The 17982-nt window shown below is 36.4% G+C and overlaps 1 protein-coding gene across 1 annotated transcript in view; it reads left to right on the forward strand.

Moving 5' to 3' along the window:
- fhip2a (FHF complex subunit HOOK interacting protein 2) overlaps positions 1-17982 on the forward strand; it is a 57227-nt gene that overhangs the window by 24330 nt on the left and 14915 nt on the right. Inside the window, exons 4-10 of the mRNA XM_020529092.2 lie at positions 2139-2243; positions 3238-3360; positions 7447-7782; positions 8310-8506; positions 11988-12102; positions 15706-15782; positions 16211-16400. Of these exons, the coding sequence (XP_020384681.1) occupies positions 2139-2243; positions 3238-3360; positions 7447-7782; positions 8310-8506; positions 11988-12102; positions 15706-15782; positions 16211-16400 (1143 nt within the window). The remainder of the gene's footprint in view (positions 1-2138; positions 2244-3237; positions 3361-7446; positions 7783-8309; positions 8507-11987; positions 12103-15705; positions 15783-16210; positions 16401-17982) is intronic.

Raw genomic sequence — 17982 nt, forward strand, 5'->3', positions numbered from 1 at the left:
TGTTCCTGAAAGTAGGAGTATATATTTCCATACAAACATCTACACTTAGAGTCAGAGTCATACAGCATGGAAACAGACCCTTTGGTCCAACCAGTCCATGCCGACCACAATCCCAAACTAAACTAGTCCCATTTGCCTGCTCCTGGCCCATATCCTTCCAAACCTTTCTTATTAATATATCTGTCTAAATGTCTTTTAAACGTTGTAATTGTACCCGCATCCACCACTTAATCAGAAAGTTCATTCCAAACGCAAACCACCATCTGTGTAAAACATTTGCCTCTTGCATCTTTTTTAAGATGAGAGGAGAGAGATTTAAAAATGTGCCCCCTAGTCTTGAAATTCCCCATTTTAGAGTTAATGGTAGTTGTCTTTTCCCTGTATGTACCTCTCTTTACTTTACAAACTTCTGTCAGGTCTCTCAACATCCTACACTCCAGTGAAAAAAAAGTCCCAGCCTATCTAGCCTTTCCTTATAATTCGAGCCTTCCATAGCTGGCAACATCCTGGTAAATCTCTTCTGAACCCTGTCTAGCTTTATAATATCCTTCCTATAACTAGTGACCAGAACTGGACACTGTATGCCAGAAGAGGCCTCACCAGTGTCCTGGACAACCTCAACATAATGTCCCAACTCCTGTACTGAAATAACTGAGCAAAGAAGGCAAGCCTGCCACGTGCCTTTTTAAACATCCTGTCTATTTGTGATGCAAACTTATAGAATTATGTACCTGCACCCCTAGGTCCCTATGTTCTATAACACTACCCAAGTCTCTACCATTGATTGGATAAGCCCTACCCTTGTTTGTTGTACCAAAATACCTTGCATTTATCCAAATTGAACTCCATCTGCCATTTTTCAGTCCATTGTTCCATTTGATCAAGATCCCTTTGTAATCTTAGAAAACCTTCTTCACTGTCTACTATGCCACCAATATTCGTGTTGCATTATAAAGTTAATAAAACATTGAAAAGAATCATTAGTAAATCTATCCGATAATGATGAAACTAAGGAAATGTTAAGTTTGGATACTTACCAAGCTGTCAAGTCTTATTAGGGAAACAGGTGAATTGTGGTGGAGGTGGGTTTTGTCTTGATTTGCGATTACATGACATTTTTGACCAGCCGGAGGACTCTAAACACCATCCCTTTAAAGTATCTTTGCCGTGGGACTTGTAAAGATTTTTTTCCGTGATAGCTGCACTTTTTGTTTTTTTTTTCACTTTTTAGAGTTCTCTGTAGCTTTTGACAGCTCTCTGGTCTGTCTTAGGCTCATGCCCCCTCTCAAGATGACTCCCCACCTTGGCCAAGACCCAACTCTCATAGCTTAGCATCAGAATTATGCGAGAGTACCCAGGCATGTGGGTCCAGATGTTCAAACAATAGTAACATGATGTAAGTAGTGTGGGACAGCATTAAGTGAGGACTCCCACTATTCAATTATATTGTAAGCATTAATCTTTCCTGAACAATAAAATGACTAGCATATAACCTTCAGAGGAGGTTTCTTTTGTTGAGGACCAACTAGCTATGAACCAATAATAAAATCGGTGTTCAAGTGATGTTGCCAAAAGTCTTGAACTTGAAACGGCTTTTGAATTTATTTGTATTTTTTTAATTGGCTAACATCAACAGCACTGAAATGTCCTTTTACTGAGGAGAGGTTTTTGTTAAGTCTTCAAACCTGATGTGTTTGTTAAATGTGGTAGATTCTTTAAAAAAACTCAAAAATGTAAATCAAGAATTCTTTGAAGGTCAATGAGCAAGAGGGACAGAATACAACTGCATCCGCAAGTATCATGTTAAGCGATCCCAGAATGCTGTTTGCATGAAAGTCAGCATGACTCTGAGCTTCAGCATTATTGGAAATAAAATTGTCATGATTGAGATAAAAAATAAAAGAACCAGGCTAATAGAATTCTTTTAAAACAAAATGTTGTTTCAGTATTATTAAGCCAAAATTATGTGTTTGATCCAAAATTGTTGAAGTGAAATCATTCAAGTTTAAATGTGTGTACTGTATACTGTAATCAAGTAATAGCATATGTTATGCGAATTGAATCATTTGTTGATTTTAATTTTCCAAAAGTGCATTTATTTTCTCATTGTTACTTTTTTTTTTCCCTCTGGCTTGAAGTGCCCACCAGGAATGAAGCAACAAGTCCTAACTTTCTACACAAAATTACTAGGAAGAATCAAACAACCCCTCTTGCCGCACATAAATGTTCACAGGCCTGTCCAGGTATGATCTCATTTCAGCATTTAAAAGTGACAGGTGCCATACTGATGTGCTAAATACTTTTCAAATTGGGCAAATGCATACTTCTGTGATGTAAACAGATGAGCTGGCACCTGGTCAAGTTTGAATGAAGAATATTATAACTAAAATTTTCAAGACAGTTGGCAGTCACTCTGAAAATGAAGCCCTAGTTCTTCAAATTTTCTGTTACATTATAAAGGAAGAGATTTTGCTGCTCCTCGGCTTGGTGGGTAATTGTTTTGTCTGATGTAGAGCTAAATCTTTTAAGTAAGAAAGTCCTAAAGTTGTACCTACTCTATAATGATCTAGCTTTCCATTATCTGAACAGCAGGTGATGCATAGATTTAGTCATAATATCCAAGAGTAGACAAGAAAAGTTGTTGGATTTCTGCTCCTGTTTATGATCAAGTGATCTATTCTGCAAATTATACTTGTCAAGATAGCAGTAGAGTACTGCTACAAAGACTGTTATGATTTTTCCACAACTTAAACTTGTGCATGTAGAATATCCATTTGGGAGGACTATCAGAAAATGGCCAGCACCTATGGAACTGTATGCATCTGAACAAATCTTGGTCTTGGCTGTCACACTTGTGCGTGGAGAATCGTCCTTTCTTCAGGATGCCGAAGGCAACTGGCAGTCTAGATCTATAAAACAGCATGAAATATTGGAGTTAAGATTGGAGTATTGCAGAAAAAAGTGAAATATTTAGAAAATGAAGCTCACTTGCTCTTACACCAGCATAAACCATTATTGTAGTAATTGAGTTAAATTGTGAATGTTTTTCAGTTTGGCTAATTGATATCTTTTACTGCCATGCTGGCAAAGAACATTTAAGAGGGTGACCCTCAGATCAAACTGATCCTTATGAACCAGTGCCTTGTTAATAAGTGTAAATATAAGAAATAGCTTTTTTTCTAAAACTTGGGTTTATTATTAAATATTCCACTTTTCAATGATATATTTTTCCCATAGAAATTAATTCGACTTTGTGGTGAAGTTCTTGCTGCCCCCACGGAAAATGAGGAAATACAATTTCTCTGTATAGTCTGTGCAAAATTGAAACAAGATCCCTATTTGGTCAACTTTTTCCTAGAGGTATGTTTACCATGCTGTAATCATTTTTATAATACAATATAACTATTGCATAGTTCATTGACTGTTCCTTATATTATCTCCATAACTGATGTAATGACTTTGACCAGAAAAAGACCTTTATAGAAAAAATGTGTTTGATCCCTCCCTTCCTCCAACACAGTGGGTGATATGTTGAATTGCATATATGAGGAAGTTTCTGTTAACATTCTAAACTACCTTTCTAAATTATTCCAAATTTTCTAAACTGTTTTATTCCTGTATTAAGTCTATTTGCATCTTTACTATTCAATATCTTCATTGGCGTTCCAGGCCAAGTTCCAAGCAGGATAAGGTATTGAGGTAAAGGAGTTGTATAAATCTGATTATTTGTTCAATAACATGACATTTATTTTTGTAAACACCCAACTGGTTTACTGCTATTCTTCCTACAGGAAAAAGAATCTGTTATTCATATGTAGTCTGTCTTGCATGTCCTAGCTAAATACAAGACTCTTAATGCTTTCTGAAGCAGCCAAGCAAGCCAGTTAAGTACAAAAACAAAATTGTTGGCCAAATGATGTCAATGTTGCTAAATATAAATTTTGTTCAGGCCTGTCAAATTAAACAAACTGCAAGTGTATATGTTTTAAAAATAAATTTGAACTTACTTTTGATAGACTTCTAAGTACCACCCAAACCCCAGCATGATCATGAGAACAAGAGGACACTGTCCAACATGAGTGCGGGAGGGCATCCTTCCCATCAGAACATGGTGATCATTTTATGCTGGAAGCTGTACATATGTCTGTTATGGAACGTATGGTTTGGCTCCCCATTGGCCAAAAAATTTTGTTTCTTTAGAACCTTTCTTACTACTGATGCTCTTCTGTAGTTTCCGTTTGTTTTTCAGATTTTCCATGAATTTTATCTCACTTATCTAAAGAATGATGGAATTTTGGCCTTGTTGCCAACCTTGTAGTTAGCACTATTAAACATTAGTTATTTTTCATCTGACCTGTTCTGTTTCCATCCCATCTTTTTCAAAACTATTTCCATATCGCAGGGTACTTTCTTACACAGTGTAATTTATTTAGACATTCCAAAACATTGATTAGCTATTTCAAAATATTGTGACTGGAAACTATATTTTAATGTTCAAATTTCTGAAAGTTGCAACACTTTCTGTATCATTGCAAAATATAAGTAACTGGGATCTATTTCTGCAGTTATCCTGATTAATTTGTTCCTGGTTTCCTTCATTCACCAAAAATTGTTATCCAAAGAAAACTAATAGGCTTCTCTGAATTCCCTAGTAAATTTATTTACCCAAAGAGTGGCTGGAACGTGGAGCTTGTTACCACAGAGTATAGATGAGGCAACAAATGTAGATGCATTTAAGGGAACCTCAAAAAGTTAGCGCTGAAGAGATAACATATCTTGTATTGCATTTCATTAGAATAGCATGAAAGACCAGAAATTACTAAATCTATAGTGCAAATGGTAAAAGGAAGTTAAATGGTGAGTGATGTGAGGTTTTCAGACAGGATGGAGGTGTTTGATGAAGCCCTCAACAAAGTTCCCAACTGCTCCTCCCAATGTGGAGGAGACAAAATCCATAAATGACATAAAATACACAGTTAAAATGGATGAAGTACGTGTAATTTTTGTCTCAGTTATAAAAAGAATTGCTTAAAAAATTATGTTGAATGGAAAACTTGACTGCAGTTATACTGTTGATTCTAAATTCTACTTAGCAAACCAAATTTCAATGCTGCACTGCAAATTGATTCACCTGTAAAGAATTCTGAGTATTGCTGGAACTCCAGAGAGTGAGAGTAGAAAGCCTTTTTCATCCAATTGCAACTGAATGATTTTGAATAAATTTACCTAAAAATCTGATGTGTATTAAATGTTCCGTAAAGCGGAAACAATATTGTGTAGACATCTTTAAGAAATAATGTACCCTAATTTACTAAAATATTGAGTTTGAATTGTATCCGAGTATAGTAGAACTTGGACCAGGTGTTTATTTTATATTTCCCTGACACCACGAAGATTCCTCATGGCGTTACCCAATTGAATGCTTGAAAATTTTACACTTGAAACAAAAAAGACAAAGTGGGTTTTCCTTATGACCGCTTGCAATGAGATAATCTCTGTTCATTTTTTAAAATCAGTGCTCTTTGGCACTTATTATTTTCTCCAGCTAGTAATACCTGTGTTTTTGTTTGCAGGATTTATCATGATATCATTTGTAGTTGGTTTCTGTTTCGTATATATAAAATGTTGCATGCAGGCATCAACTCTAACTCTTCCAGGTGAAAATAACAGTTTAATTGAAACCAAAGTTTTATGTTGGAAGGTCCTTGCTTTCGTTAGTGATGACTGTTTAAAAAATGTATCTGTATGATTAGTTGGAAAGATACTGTATATAAGAATAAATGATATTTCAAACTTAAAATGCACAGCCTAGTGCAGTTTTGCTGTCCTTATTTAAGGAAAAGTTTAATATTTTGGAGGCAGTCAGAGGAGATTTACTCGATTGACACCTGAATGAGCAAGTTGTTTTATGAAGATGAATTGGACAATTGTTTCCACTGGATTTCAGGAGAGTAAAGGGTGACTTGATTATGTGAATAAGATCCTGAATTAAGTGATTAAGATCTTGAATGGTCTTGAGAGGGTGGACATGGGATGTTTTCTCTTGGGCACTGTTTTAAAATTAGGGGCCACCTTTTCAATGAGGAGAATCATCTTTTCTTCTCAAAGGGTTGCATAACTTTTAGGTGGATAGACCTTTGCTCAGCAGGGTAATCAAAAATGTAGATGGGAATGTAGAATTCAAAACACAAGCATATCAGTCATCGTCTTTTTGAATGGTGGAGCAGTTTCAAAGGACTGAATAGCATGTTTGTGCTCTTATTTCATATGTTCATTTGAGAGTGACTGCCCTTACCATCAAGGTCACTTCTGACCATGTGTGATATCAATGAACCTAGCATAATTAGGATCAATAGGAATGAGAGAAAACTATTAGAAACGTAGATGGCACAAATCAAGATTGTTATGATTCTTGGAAGTTGGTCCTGTCAGCTCCAGGACATCACTGCAGGAGTTCCTCAGGGTAGTGTCCTAGGCCCAATTTTTAGCTGCTTCATCAATGACCTTAACTCCAGAAGTGGGGATGTTTGCTGCTGATACAATGTTCAGCATCATACATGACTCTAGATGTTGAAACAGTCTGTGTCTATATGCACCAAAATCTGGACGATGTCAAGGCTTGGCCTGGTAAGTGGAAGTAACATCATGCCAAACAAGTGCCAGGAAGTGACCATCCATGATCACTAGTATTAACATCACTGAATCCCTCACTATCAATATCCTGAATGATAGCATTGACCAGAAACTAAACTGGAACAGCTATGTACATACTGTAACTACAAGAGCAGGTTAAAGGCTAGGAGTTCTGAGAGTTCAGAACTAGGAGTTCATGTTTTTCGTCATGTACATTGTTTTCTGGGTAAAAAATATCCAATAGAATCTGATCCAACATTGATCCCTGTGGAAGCATATTATTTGCTTATAGCCATGATTATCGGGAACACAACCACAATGTTAAATGAGGAATAACAGCATTGTCTACCTTCACCTTGATCATAAGTATTAATCTTTTACTTCACAAAATAAGACCTGATCTATGACTGACATCTTTAATGACCTTGGTGATGTTTTGAACTAAATATGCTTAATGAAGATCCCACGTTCTAAGCTAGGCTTGTTATAAACCATCTAAAATTTGAAAATAAATACTCAACACATTATTACATACTTATTTTTTCTATTCATATCACTCTAATTGACAAAAATAGATCAACATATTTCTAAAGCTCTCAAAATTTGCTTCATTCAGAGTCATCTGTGAGTGGAATGATGTAAGCGATAATTTCATACTGAGAGAATGGTCCTCGATATTCTCACTCTTCTTAGTAGCTTGCTTGAACAGATTGTATTTTAATGATTCAATAAACTGGAGTGCCTTAATTACTCACCTGGATACTTAAATCTCTCTTCAGCTTTCTGCTATAACCAAATGTTTTCCTTTTCTAGAACAAATCTCCAAGAGCTACAGGAGTTGCCAAGCCACAGAAAGCAGAAGTCGATGTTTCAGAAAATACTGTTGTGCCAGCAGATATATCATCAGAGACAGAACAAGCCCAACCTCCTGAAGGCAACACTAGTACAGGACTGTGCAATCCTACCTGTGGAGCTGTAATCAGCCCATTGGACAGCAGTAGCAACTTGTCTGAACACAGTACCAATCTTTCTACATCATTAAATACCATGACCCTTTCATTACAAACAGCCGCTGCAAACTCTTCTGATCTCCGTCAAAGCCAAGATTACAATCTGGTGAATTCATTAATAAACCTTAGTAAAAGCCCGGTAGGTGAGCTTTTAAAACTGCAGATTGTCCTTTTTACATTTTTTGCTGCACTTATATAATTTTATTTACTTATCAAAAATAGAATCAGAAAAACCCTACATGCAGGATTTAGCATGGTCAGTCCACCTAACCTGAATATTTACTGAAATGAAATTGTTTGGGGTCAGATTTTTATACGGGTACTTTCAGAATAAGTGAAATAAATAAGAAACGTTCAAGTTTAATATTTTTGTGAACACATTAATTAGCATCTACAAAGTTGTTATAGAAAAGGTGTTGCTTGTCTAGTTGATGTTAGAAGAAACTTTCTACTTGTCATATTTCCTGGATTCTTGAAAGCATGCGGTAAAAATTAAGTAATGAAATGTGTAGTGCTAAGAACAGTTTGATATCAGATTTGTTTTGGTTTTTTTGAAATCTACATGGTCATTGATGGCCTGTTCATGCGTATTGGCTGAATTATGCAAAGAGTTTGTATTTTCTTCGTTTGTAGCACCAACCAGCTGTTTTTCTGTTTGCATTCCAGGATGGTCGAATTGTTGTTAAAGCATCTGAGGGTCTGATGCTGCTAGTTAGTTTGCCAGAGCCAGCAGCTGCAAAGTGCCTGACTGACAACACTTCTCTGTGCCAATTGCTTACGGAAAGATTGGGCAAGCTTTATCGAGCACTGCCACAGTCGATAGATCCAATGGATATTGAATCTTTGGAGTCAGTTAACTGGGGGTAGGTAGAACAAAATTGTATCTTCATTTTTTTTTTCTCAGGCATGTCTTTATGAAATAGTTTGCACTGGAAAGTGCAGGTGATACTAAGTAGATATAGTCAGACAGTTTGCAATGGTAGGTATCTTTGAAAGCAGGTTTGTTTGTTTGCTGAATGAAAGACTCAGTACATGTTCCTTAAACTTCTGCTGCAATTATAGGAAGGCTGCAGACAAGACAAAAAGTGAACCTATTCATTCACTGTATTGCACTTCTTCTGAATTAAATAATTACATTTGGCATAAAATATAGAGAGTACTGATACTGTCAGTCCCCTCCCCAAAATAGTTAAAATCCTGAATAAAGACAAAATACTGTGGATGCTGAAATCTGAAACAACCACAGAGAATGCTGGAGAAACTCAGCAGGTCTGGCAGCATCTGTGGAGAGTGAAACATTTACTGTTTCGACTCGGATGTGACTGCTTCTAAATTGCTCTTACCTTCAAGCAAAATGTCAAAATTTATGTAAAACTGTAAATCTCCAGTGTATTTTTTTTAACCAAACAATCACAGCATAGTGGTTTACACTTAGAAATCACTAATTCCGATTCTGCCTACAATACAAAGAGATAACATACAGTGGGTTCTGCATGTGTCTGGTGAAAAGAACGTGTCATTTTGGATTGCATTCCCCAGATCACTTGTCAGTCAGTTGGAAGACAGTGTAGACAATGGTGTGAGGCTACAATTGTGCAACAAGATTAGTATTACTACAAGGCAGTTTTAACTTTTCACTGACAAGTTAAAGTTGCAGTATTCTGATTGATCTTATCTTTGAATCTACTGAAGAGAAGTAGTGCAGTTGGCAATCTCCCACGGCAAGGAGTCTAACGTGTTTTAAGAAATGGAAAAGAAGTACATTTGAGTGATTTTGGTCAATTTAATTTTTTGGAATTCTGTCTTCCATTTTTTACTTAAAACCCCTAACATTTGGTCAAATGTTGTCCACAATGAAATGCCCTTGACAGGCAGAGTCTATTGAAGCTAGTAGTTTGAGCTGAAAATGAAAGTTTTCCCCGAACTGTGGTCAGGTGGCTAGCAACAGAAATGGTTACAAGACTGGTTAAGAGCTAAAATCAAGTATGCTGGGAACTTTGGTTAAGCTAGTTTAAACTCTGACCGGTTAAAACTGCAGCCAGGCCATGTTGTGACCTGTCCTGTAAGCTGTGACTTGCAGTTTCCTGTCTTGAACAAATAGGGGAGGTCATATGGTTATCTGCTAGACATACTGGCACTATATTACCTTATATGGAGCATGGAATGTGGCTATTTATGACTTGGTGTAAACATTTGGGAGTTATTTACCAGTAAACTCTCTTATTGTGATCAAATGGTATGATCAGGTTTGGTCAATTAATTGGCTGAGTGCCAGAAGTGCTCCTGGAAATGAGCACCTTTTGTGATAAAAGTTAGCAGAACAAAGGATTTTGCAGGAGGAGCCTCCGAGTCCAGCATTTGAGAAATATGTGACCTGAAGTTATCATCAGAGAAGACAAAGAACCTCTATGCAAGATCTACATGAGAGCAAAATTGGTAATTTCGCTTGAATCAGGGTAGTAGTTGTTTCAAGCCAAATTTAGAGTTAAAATTAGAGTTAGGGTTAAATGAAGTGAGTTAAAGTTAAATGAAGTAAGAAGTGAATGTTGCAACGAATATATGTTTCATAAAGAGTATTGGTACATGAAGGGTTAAGTAAAGAAAGGTTTGTTAAAGTCTGAGTCAGTTCCATGTCTTTTGTCTATCGCATGAGAGAAGAACATCTGGGTAAAAGATTTGAGCATTACTTTCAGACATTAGAACAATTTACCATTTACCAAAGTGTCAGTCTATGCCTTGTGGTGAATAGGAGAGGACTTGAAGTTTTTTTTAAGTTTAAAAACTTGGGCAGACTTCCTGATTAGCAATTTACATATGTAATGTTACAGGCTGGGACTGTAAGGTGCACTTTGCTCTGCTTGTACCTTGTTTAATTCTAGACCTTGATATTTCTTCATTTATCTGGCATTGGCTATGGATTCTGGTCAATAGTTCAATGTCTTACAGAACTTTTGTTCTTACTTGTATCAACTGAATCATAATCGATAGTGCTTCCTATCTACTTTATTAACAACAGACAAAATGCACTGCCCAGCTTTGTATTTTAATCATTTGTAAAATGATTTCTCATAGCAATTACTCTTCTGAAGTAATCTTGCTGTCCTGTTCGTTTATTTTTGGCATTGTTGGTTTTCCAGCCTGATATGGTGGAATTGTTTTTAACATATTCAACTGCTAGCTTCTTTTGTATTCACCTTTCTTGAGCCTTTCAAGTGCCAGGTTTCATTTCCTGTGGTTTTGCTGTACATGGTGGCATTGGATGAAAGGGTACACAACAATACAGTGAGACATTTTTTTTTACATTTTTCATTTTCAGCTTGAAGGCAGTACTGGCTAGGAATATATTTTGTTGTACTCCAGTCACCTTGATAGGTTAACCTTCTGTGGGACTGGTGTCATGCATATACTAAACAGAGTAGGGTGAGAAGTTCAACACCCTAAAGACCTTGGGAAATCTGGAGTAGATTTTGCAGGTCAAGACGATATGGAAATGTCTATTATTGCAAGTTGAGAGAGCATCTGGGGACGCAGAGACCCTTCAGTAAATGTAAAATCAGAGTATGGTTCAAAACGTAATGAATCTACTATAATATCTTTTGCAATACAAAAGTTATAGAAAGATTAAACTTACAGTAAACTGTCCAGTACATTTTTTTTGTTCTGATTGAGAGTATCTCCTCGTTTTCAGTGCTTTCACACAGATTTATCTTTGGTATAACAAAGAGCAACCCATATAACTGAATTGAGCACCACAACCAAACCTACAAGTGCTGATTTTCTCTCCTATCACCACCTCACTGATGTGACTAAGACCCCCGACCTGACCTAAAATGGCAGCCCCCCACTCGACTAACCTGATCAACTCCCCGAGCAACCCAACCTGACTACCCCCTCAACCCAACTACCTGCTCTGAAACCACCATCCACCCACCTAATCACTCACTCATCCCTCACTTCACCACAGATGTTTGTCCATCTGTCTCGAATGCAAACTAAGCAAAGAAAAACTCACATCATAAGGTGAATTCAGAGGACAAGTCACCATCTCTTCAGTTCTCTGTTACTTCTCCAGGTCTTTACATCCATTCCATCCATTATGCTACATCTGAAGCAAATTGTCAGCAGATTTTGTTTTTACTTCACATTGAAAATCAACATTTTTTTCTATTGATGTTTCACAAACTCCACCCCCACCCACCCACAATTTTACCTGAAGTCTAACTTGTGCTTATGACTGATACAACATTTTTGGAGGTCCTATCCTTTAAAGATTAAATTCTGTCAAATATTTCAATACAATGTTCAGGCAATTTCTACAGATTGTTTATACTTTTTCTTTTACAGTTTAGACTCTTACAGCCATAAAGAAGATGCCACAGCTTTTCCTGGAAAGCGTGCCCTCATCTCTTTCCTATCTTATCTGGATTATTGTGACCAACTAATTAAGGAAGCCCACAAGGTCTGAACAAAAGGGGAGAAAAAGTGAATTCATTGAAAATTTGAACTTACGTGTTGACATTTTTTTTGTAATGGTGACTGGAACTTGTTTCAAGTATATTTTCATGAAGGTAGCAACATAATTTCAGCAGGGTTCTATCTTATAGAAAAATGCATACAATATGCATCTTTTACTCAACTTTATTCCAGAAACAACACTCTATAACGTCGTGTTAATTGGGATAGTAGGAACCAAAGTATGAGGGAGCTACTAAATCTATCTGAGTATTGTGATGGCAGTTATAAACTCAAGAAATTAATTTGATGCATTGAATGGTTATTTTTCATCCATCTTTGATTTGTTTAAATTCCATACATACTGAAATAACCAGTTGAAAGGTGCCATCAGTTTTTAATGCAATAAAAGAATTCTGATAACATGTTTATCATGGATAAGCATGTTTAGATCCAAGATGGCAGGCTAAATCGATAATTATCCAAATGTGAGACCTGATGAGACATTTTTGCATTGCTCTAATAAAATTGACTGATATGAAGATGGTTTACTGACAGAGTTAAGTAACCCAATTTAATGTAGCAATGCCAAAAAATATGAGCAAACGAAATTACCTGTGAAATGAGTCTAAAATTAATTGAAAGATATTGAAAATTAGGGGGAAAAAGACAAAACAGTAAAGGTATTGAGTACAGAATACTAGTTCCACTGCATGCCAGGTACTGCTACAGCTGATATTTTGGCCTTAAATGGTCACACTAAGATCTGGTCAGGTACCTTTTGGCAACAAAATAATACGTTGGGTTTGGAGCTGGATGAACACAGCAGGCCAGGCAGAATCAGAGGAGCAGGAAAGCTGACGTTTCGGGTCTGGACACTTCTTCAGAAATAGGGGGGGGTTAGGGTTAGGACCCCCTTCCCCTCCCCCACTTCTGAAGAAGGGTCCAGACTCGAAATGTCAGCTTTCCTGCTCCTCTGACGCTGCCTGGCCTGCTGTGTTCATCCAGCTCCACACCTTGTTATCTCAGACTCCAGCATCGGCAGTTCCTACTATCTCAAAATAATATGCTGGTTTAGTGCACCAGGAGATTTGAAAGTAACAAGTCAAATAACAGAAATTATCCTTAAATAATGAAACTGAAAGTTTATATATCTACACAGTACAAAGGAGCCTGCATACATTTAAGTTCTGAATAACACATTGATTTCTCTGAGATTGCATACTTGATTGTTGGAGTAGATGGTGAACTCATTTAAATATGGCTTGAAATGTCAAAAGTTGCACACTTGTCTGTAGTTCGGTATAAACTAGTATGATGCTTCGGAATAATTCATAAAATGTGGGACCAGAAGTAGACCATATGTCTGATTGATAATCCACTACTCCATTTTTCTGCCTTTTCCCCACAACCCATGAATCCCTAACTGATTAAACATCTGACTCAGCCTTGAATATACTTAATGACTCGGTCTCTACCAGCCTTGTTGTGTGTCAAGTTCCACTGATTCATTACCCTCTGAAAGAAGAAATTCATCCAACTATTTCTTAAATAGGTGGTGATCCCCTTCTGGTCATGGTTATGTCTTCTGGTCCTAGACTGTCCCACAAGTGGACACAACCTCTCAACGTGCACCTTGTCAAGCCCCAATATGTTTTAATAAGTTTGCTTCTAATTCTAAGTTCCAACCTTCAATGAACTGCAAACTTCAGAGCACACAGGCTAAGCTACTCAACCTTTCCTCTTAAAATCCCTCCATATACAATATAGTTTTAGCAAACTTTCACATTTTTATATTCCATTCCCATTAAAATAAAGGCTAACATTTCATTGTCTTCCTTATTACCTGCAGACCTTTTTTGTGATTTGTGCACAACGGTCCAAAATCCTTTTGTGTTGCAGCTGTCTGCTATCTTTTTTCATATAAATAATTTTCAATTCTTCTATTCTTCGTGCCAAAGTGCATTTCCCACAATATATTCCACCCACTAAATTCTTATGTGCTGACTTAATCTGTCTATATCCCACTGCAGACTATGTCATCTTCATCATTTACCTTCCCACCTGTTTTTGTGTCATCTGCAGACTTGATGGTAATACATCCACATCCCTCATCCAAGATATTCAAATATATTGGAAATAATTGTGACCCTAGCACTGATCCTTGTGACAGGCTCTTTTATTAAACAGCCTTAAGTCAGTACGTTATAGTCCATCTTTTGGAAATCTAAGTTTATTACATCTACTTCCCTGTTATCTATCTTGCTTGTTACAACCTTGGAGAATTCTGGTAAATTTGTCAGGCATGATTTCCCTTTCATAAAGGCATGCTGACTCTGCTTAGTTACATTATGTTATTCTAAATGTTCTGCTATTACATCATTTATAGCAGATTCCTAACATTTCTCCAATGACAGATGGTTTATATGTAAAATTAAATATAAAAGAGGCCTTTTTTAATGGAATATTAAATGGAGGTACAGATATCGAGGATTCTAGCCTATGCTTGAATATTTGTTGTTGCCTGACATAGATGATTGGCCTGGATATAAAAACTTCAACTACAAATTTAAAATACACCGATAATAACGTAAAAAGAACATTATAAACCAAGCTTGCAGTAAGACAATGAAAAATTCATTTTACTTGTATGGTAAAATTGCAAAAAGAGTTTAATGCTGATAAATATGAAGTATAGTTTTTATCATGAATGATCACAAAGTAGAACTAAATTGTTCAGAAAGATGAGGAAAGCCCTTTTCAAGGTTATTTATGGCAAGACAAAGGTAAAACTCAGAGTCCACACCACCTTCTCTGTTGGGACTTAACAGAGAGCCCTGTGAAGGGACAGGGACTTGCTTACATCAGCCTCTGGAGTTTTATACCTAACCATGTTGGTATTTGTGCCAAAGTGCATCCAGTTCCACTGTTGTAAGAACAACATTTCACCATTACAGATCCAAAATTCAGGCCAGTGTTTTCATTGTTGTGACAATGTGACAGTGTGACAGTGTAATTATCAAAGCTGTGATACGTTCTACCATGGCATACAGGTCCTTGGAATGTTTATGTTAAGTCTTGACAATGCACTGTTAAGCAATATGTTTAATTCTGGCTGCTATAAAGTAAATTTTTTCACATGCCTTTGGGAGGGTATAGAGAAAAGTAACAGAACTGATGTTGAATGTAAAGATGAGCAATGCAGAAAAGTTTTAAAAAAAAAACTTAAAAATACATTCCTTCGTAAAACTTGTTAAATAATGTTCATAACATAAATCAAAATACTACCTGAAGTAAAAGGTATTAATTTGTTGAAAATAAATTTACATTAGGAGTGATATTTATACTGAGTGATAAATGTTTGGATTAAAATGTGAGGCAGTGCTGAGACAACAGCAATTCAAGATGCAGTTGAATGGTTCAGTGGTAGAGTCTAGATAAGAGAGAGTTGGTATCAGTAGAACCTAAAATGCTGCCATTCTCTTGCCTTTTGCTTCTGTTAATGTTCAGAGGTTAACATTTCATGAATTTTGAAATTGAATTAGAATATTTTAAAATGTAGGGAATAATAAACATCAGCTGTTTATTTAAGTTGACCTTCATTTTACAGCTCACTGCCGTTGCCTTGGCAAGGGCCATTCGAGAGAGATTTTTTGTTCCAGTTGTGGAGCCGCAATTGCTTCAGACGTAAGTTGGTTCAGCTTTTTGCTGTAATCATTGCTTTGTTCAACTTTGGTCAAGCAGTCCATAAAAGAGTTTTCATTGCTTATTAATCGTTGACATTGAAGTTTGTCAATTAAAAATTTGTAAATATTGTGGGAGGCTGGGATTTGGCAAGTGGAGGGGTGGTTTTTGCCACTTCTGGAAAATCAGACATGTTGAGTACATGATAGATGATGTGGAAAGTTCAATAGTCAAAACAATGTGTGAGGTTGTGAAATGCTCTTTTGCTGACTTGTTTCTTAGCTTTCATTTTTTTAAACTCACTTTTCTCTGTATATTTATTTGGAAAAGTTAAGAACTGTATTCTTAATGTACATCCCACAATTCTTTCTTGGTTCATAAAGTCACCATAATTAATTGCTTAATGTTCTTTTTTTTGTGTGTGTGTATAGATCAGAAATTGGTATTCTGACTTCAATATCGCTGCTAAATCGCATGATCCGCCAGATCACATCAAGTGCAATGCTACAAGAGTTAGTTTTCTTCCTCTTAGGAGATCAGAGACAGTCTGAAACAGCTGGAGAACATAAGCATCAGTTACGATATCGACTTATAGAGCATTGTGACCATCTCTCGGATGAGGTAAATATTTAGCCCTGCAAAATCTGTTTTATTGCTTGTAGGTGTTTTAGAAATAATTTATTCCCCCTTTTAAAAAGTATTTCCTATATTTCTTTACTATTCTGGTGCAAATTTGTTAGTAAATATAGCTTGGACCATTTGGGTAAGGGAATAGAATGCATTATCTTTCAAGTTGTTTTATTGCCAACTCAGTTTGAATGATGAGCAGAATAATTTCCGTGTCAATACCATGCACAACTTGAAAGAACTATGGCTGGAAATGCAATTCCCTTGCCCTTAGCTATGCTGAAAGAAACTAAGAAATAATGAGTTTGAAAGTAGTAAAACCTCTTTGTTATTCAAGTGCTTCTCGGCCAGATGAAGGAACTATATTTTCATAAGTATATTAAAATGTACTGGTGCTCAAGAATTTGCAGCACAAAGTCAGTAGAAATACATTAAAGCGTCTATTGAATAGAATGACCCATCGGTAAAATGTTAAATGGCATGCACATATTTGTCTTTATTCAGATTGGAGTCTGAAACATTAACCATTTAAATTAACTTGCAATCTGAGGACTGGATACATTGTAACCTGTATTAAACTACTTGAATTTGTGACCTTGAATACTTGCCATGAAGTGGTGTTAGTTACCTTATAAATATTATCCCATTGAACACTAACAACAGTTGTCTTTTAACTTCTTTTGGCACTACATTATGAAGCAGAATTTGACACTGAGCCTGTTTCAGCACTATTAGAGCAGATGGCCGAAAGAAAGAGGTTTTAAGAAAAATAAAGAAAAGAGCATTTGATGGTATGGCAGAAAGACAGCAAGATATTGCAAGGGATTTTAGAGCTTAGGGCCTAGGGAGCTGTGGCACAGTGGAGCAGTGATGCTTAAAAGACCAACATTAAGTGAGTGTAAATATCTTGAAAAATTGTAGTGCTGGAGAAGATTACAGAAAGGGGAGAGGTGAGGCTTCAGAAAAATTTGAAAATAAAGATGAGGATTTTCAAGTGGAGGGACTATTTAGCTGGGAGCCAAGGTATATTAGCAAACATGTGGGTGATAAATGAATGGGATGCAGTTTAAGGCAACAAAGTTTTGAAGTACCTCTGGTTTACAAGGCATTACTTCTTTTAAGATCTTAAATAGGCATGTGTTGGTACTGAAGCGAGAAATGCTGAAGTTACTTATGGAAGTGGCAGTAGGTGATCGTCTGGTTTTGTTGAAAAGTACATTGCTGTCCAAGGAATTGAGCTGGACACTATCTTTTAGATACATTAGAGGTTGAGGTGGGGAGCCATTGGGAAGATCATACCCGTGCAACACCATGAAGAAATGGCTTATAAAGGTCTGTCTTCCAGATTTGACTCCTATTCTACTGCCTATAGTTCGATGGTTTTTAAGCTGTTTCAGTTGAACCATAAAGATTGATCCTTTATTTACAGTTCTGCAATTTTTTGGTAAAATAATTTACTGTTCGTAAAATTGCAAATAATGGGATGATAGAATATGTACTGCATTCTATACAAGACCATAAGATATAGGAGCAGAATTAGCCTAAATTGTCCATTGAGTCTGCTCTACCATTCGAT

This window comes from Rhincodon typus, chromosome 20, assembly GCF_021869965.1.
Source record: "Rhincodon typus isolate 14 chromosome 20, sRhiTyp1.1, whole genome shotgun sequence".
Classification (NCBI taxonomy): domain Eukaryota; kingdom Metazoa; phylum Chordata; class Chondrichthyes; order Orectolobiformes; family Rhincodontidae; genus Rhincodon; species Rhincodon typus.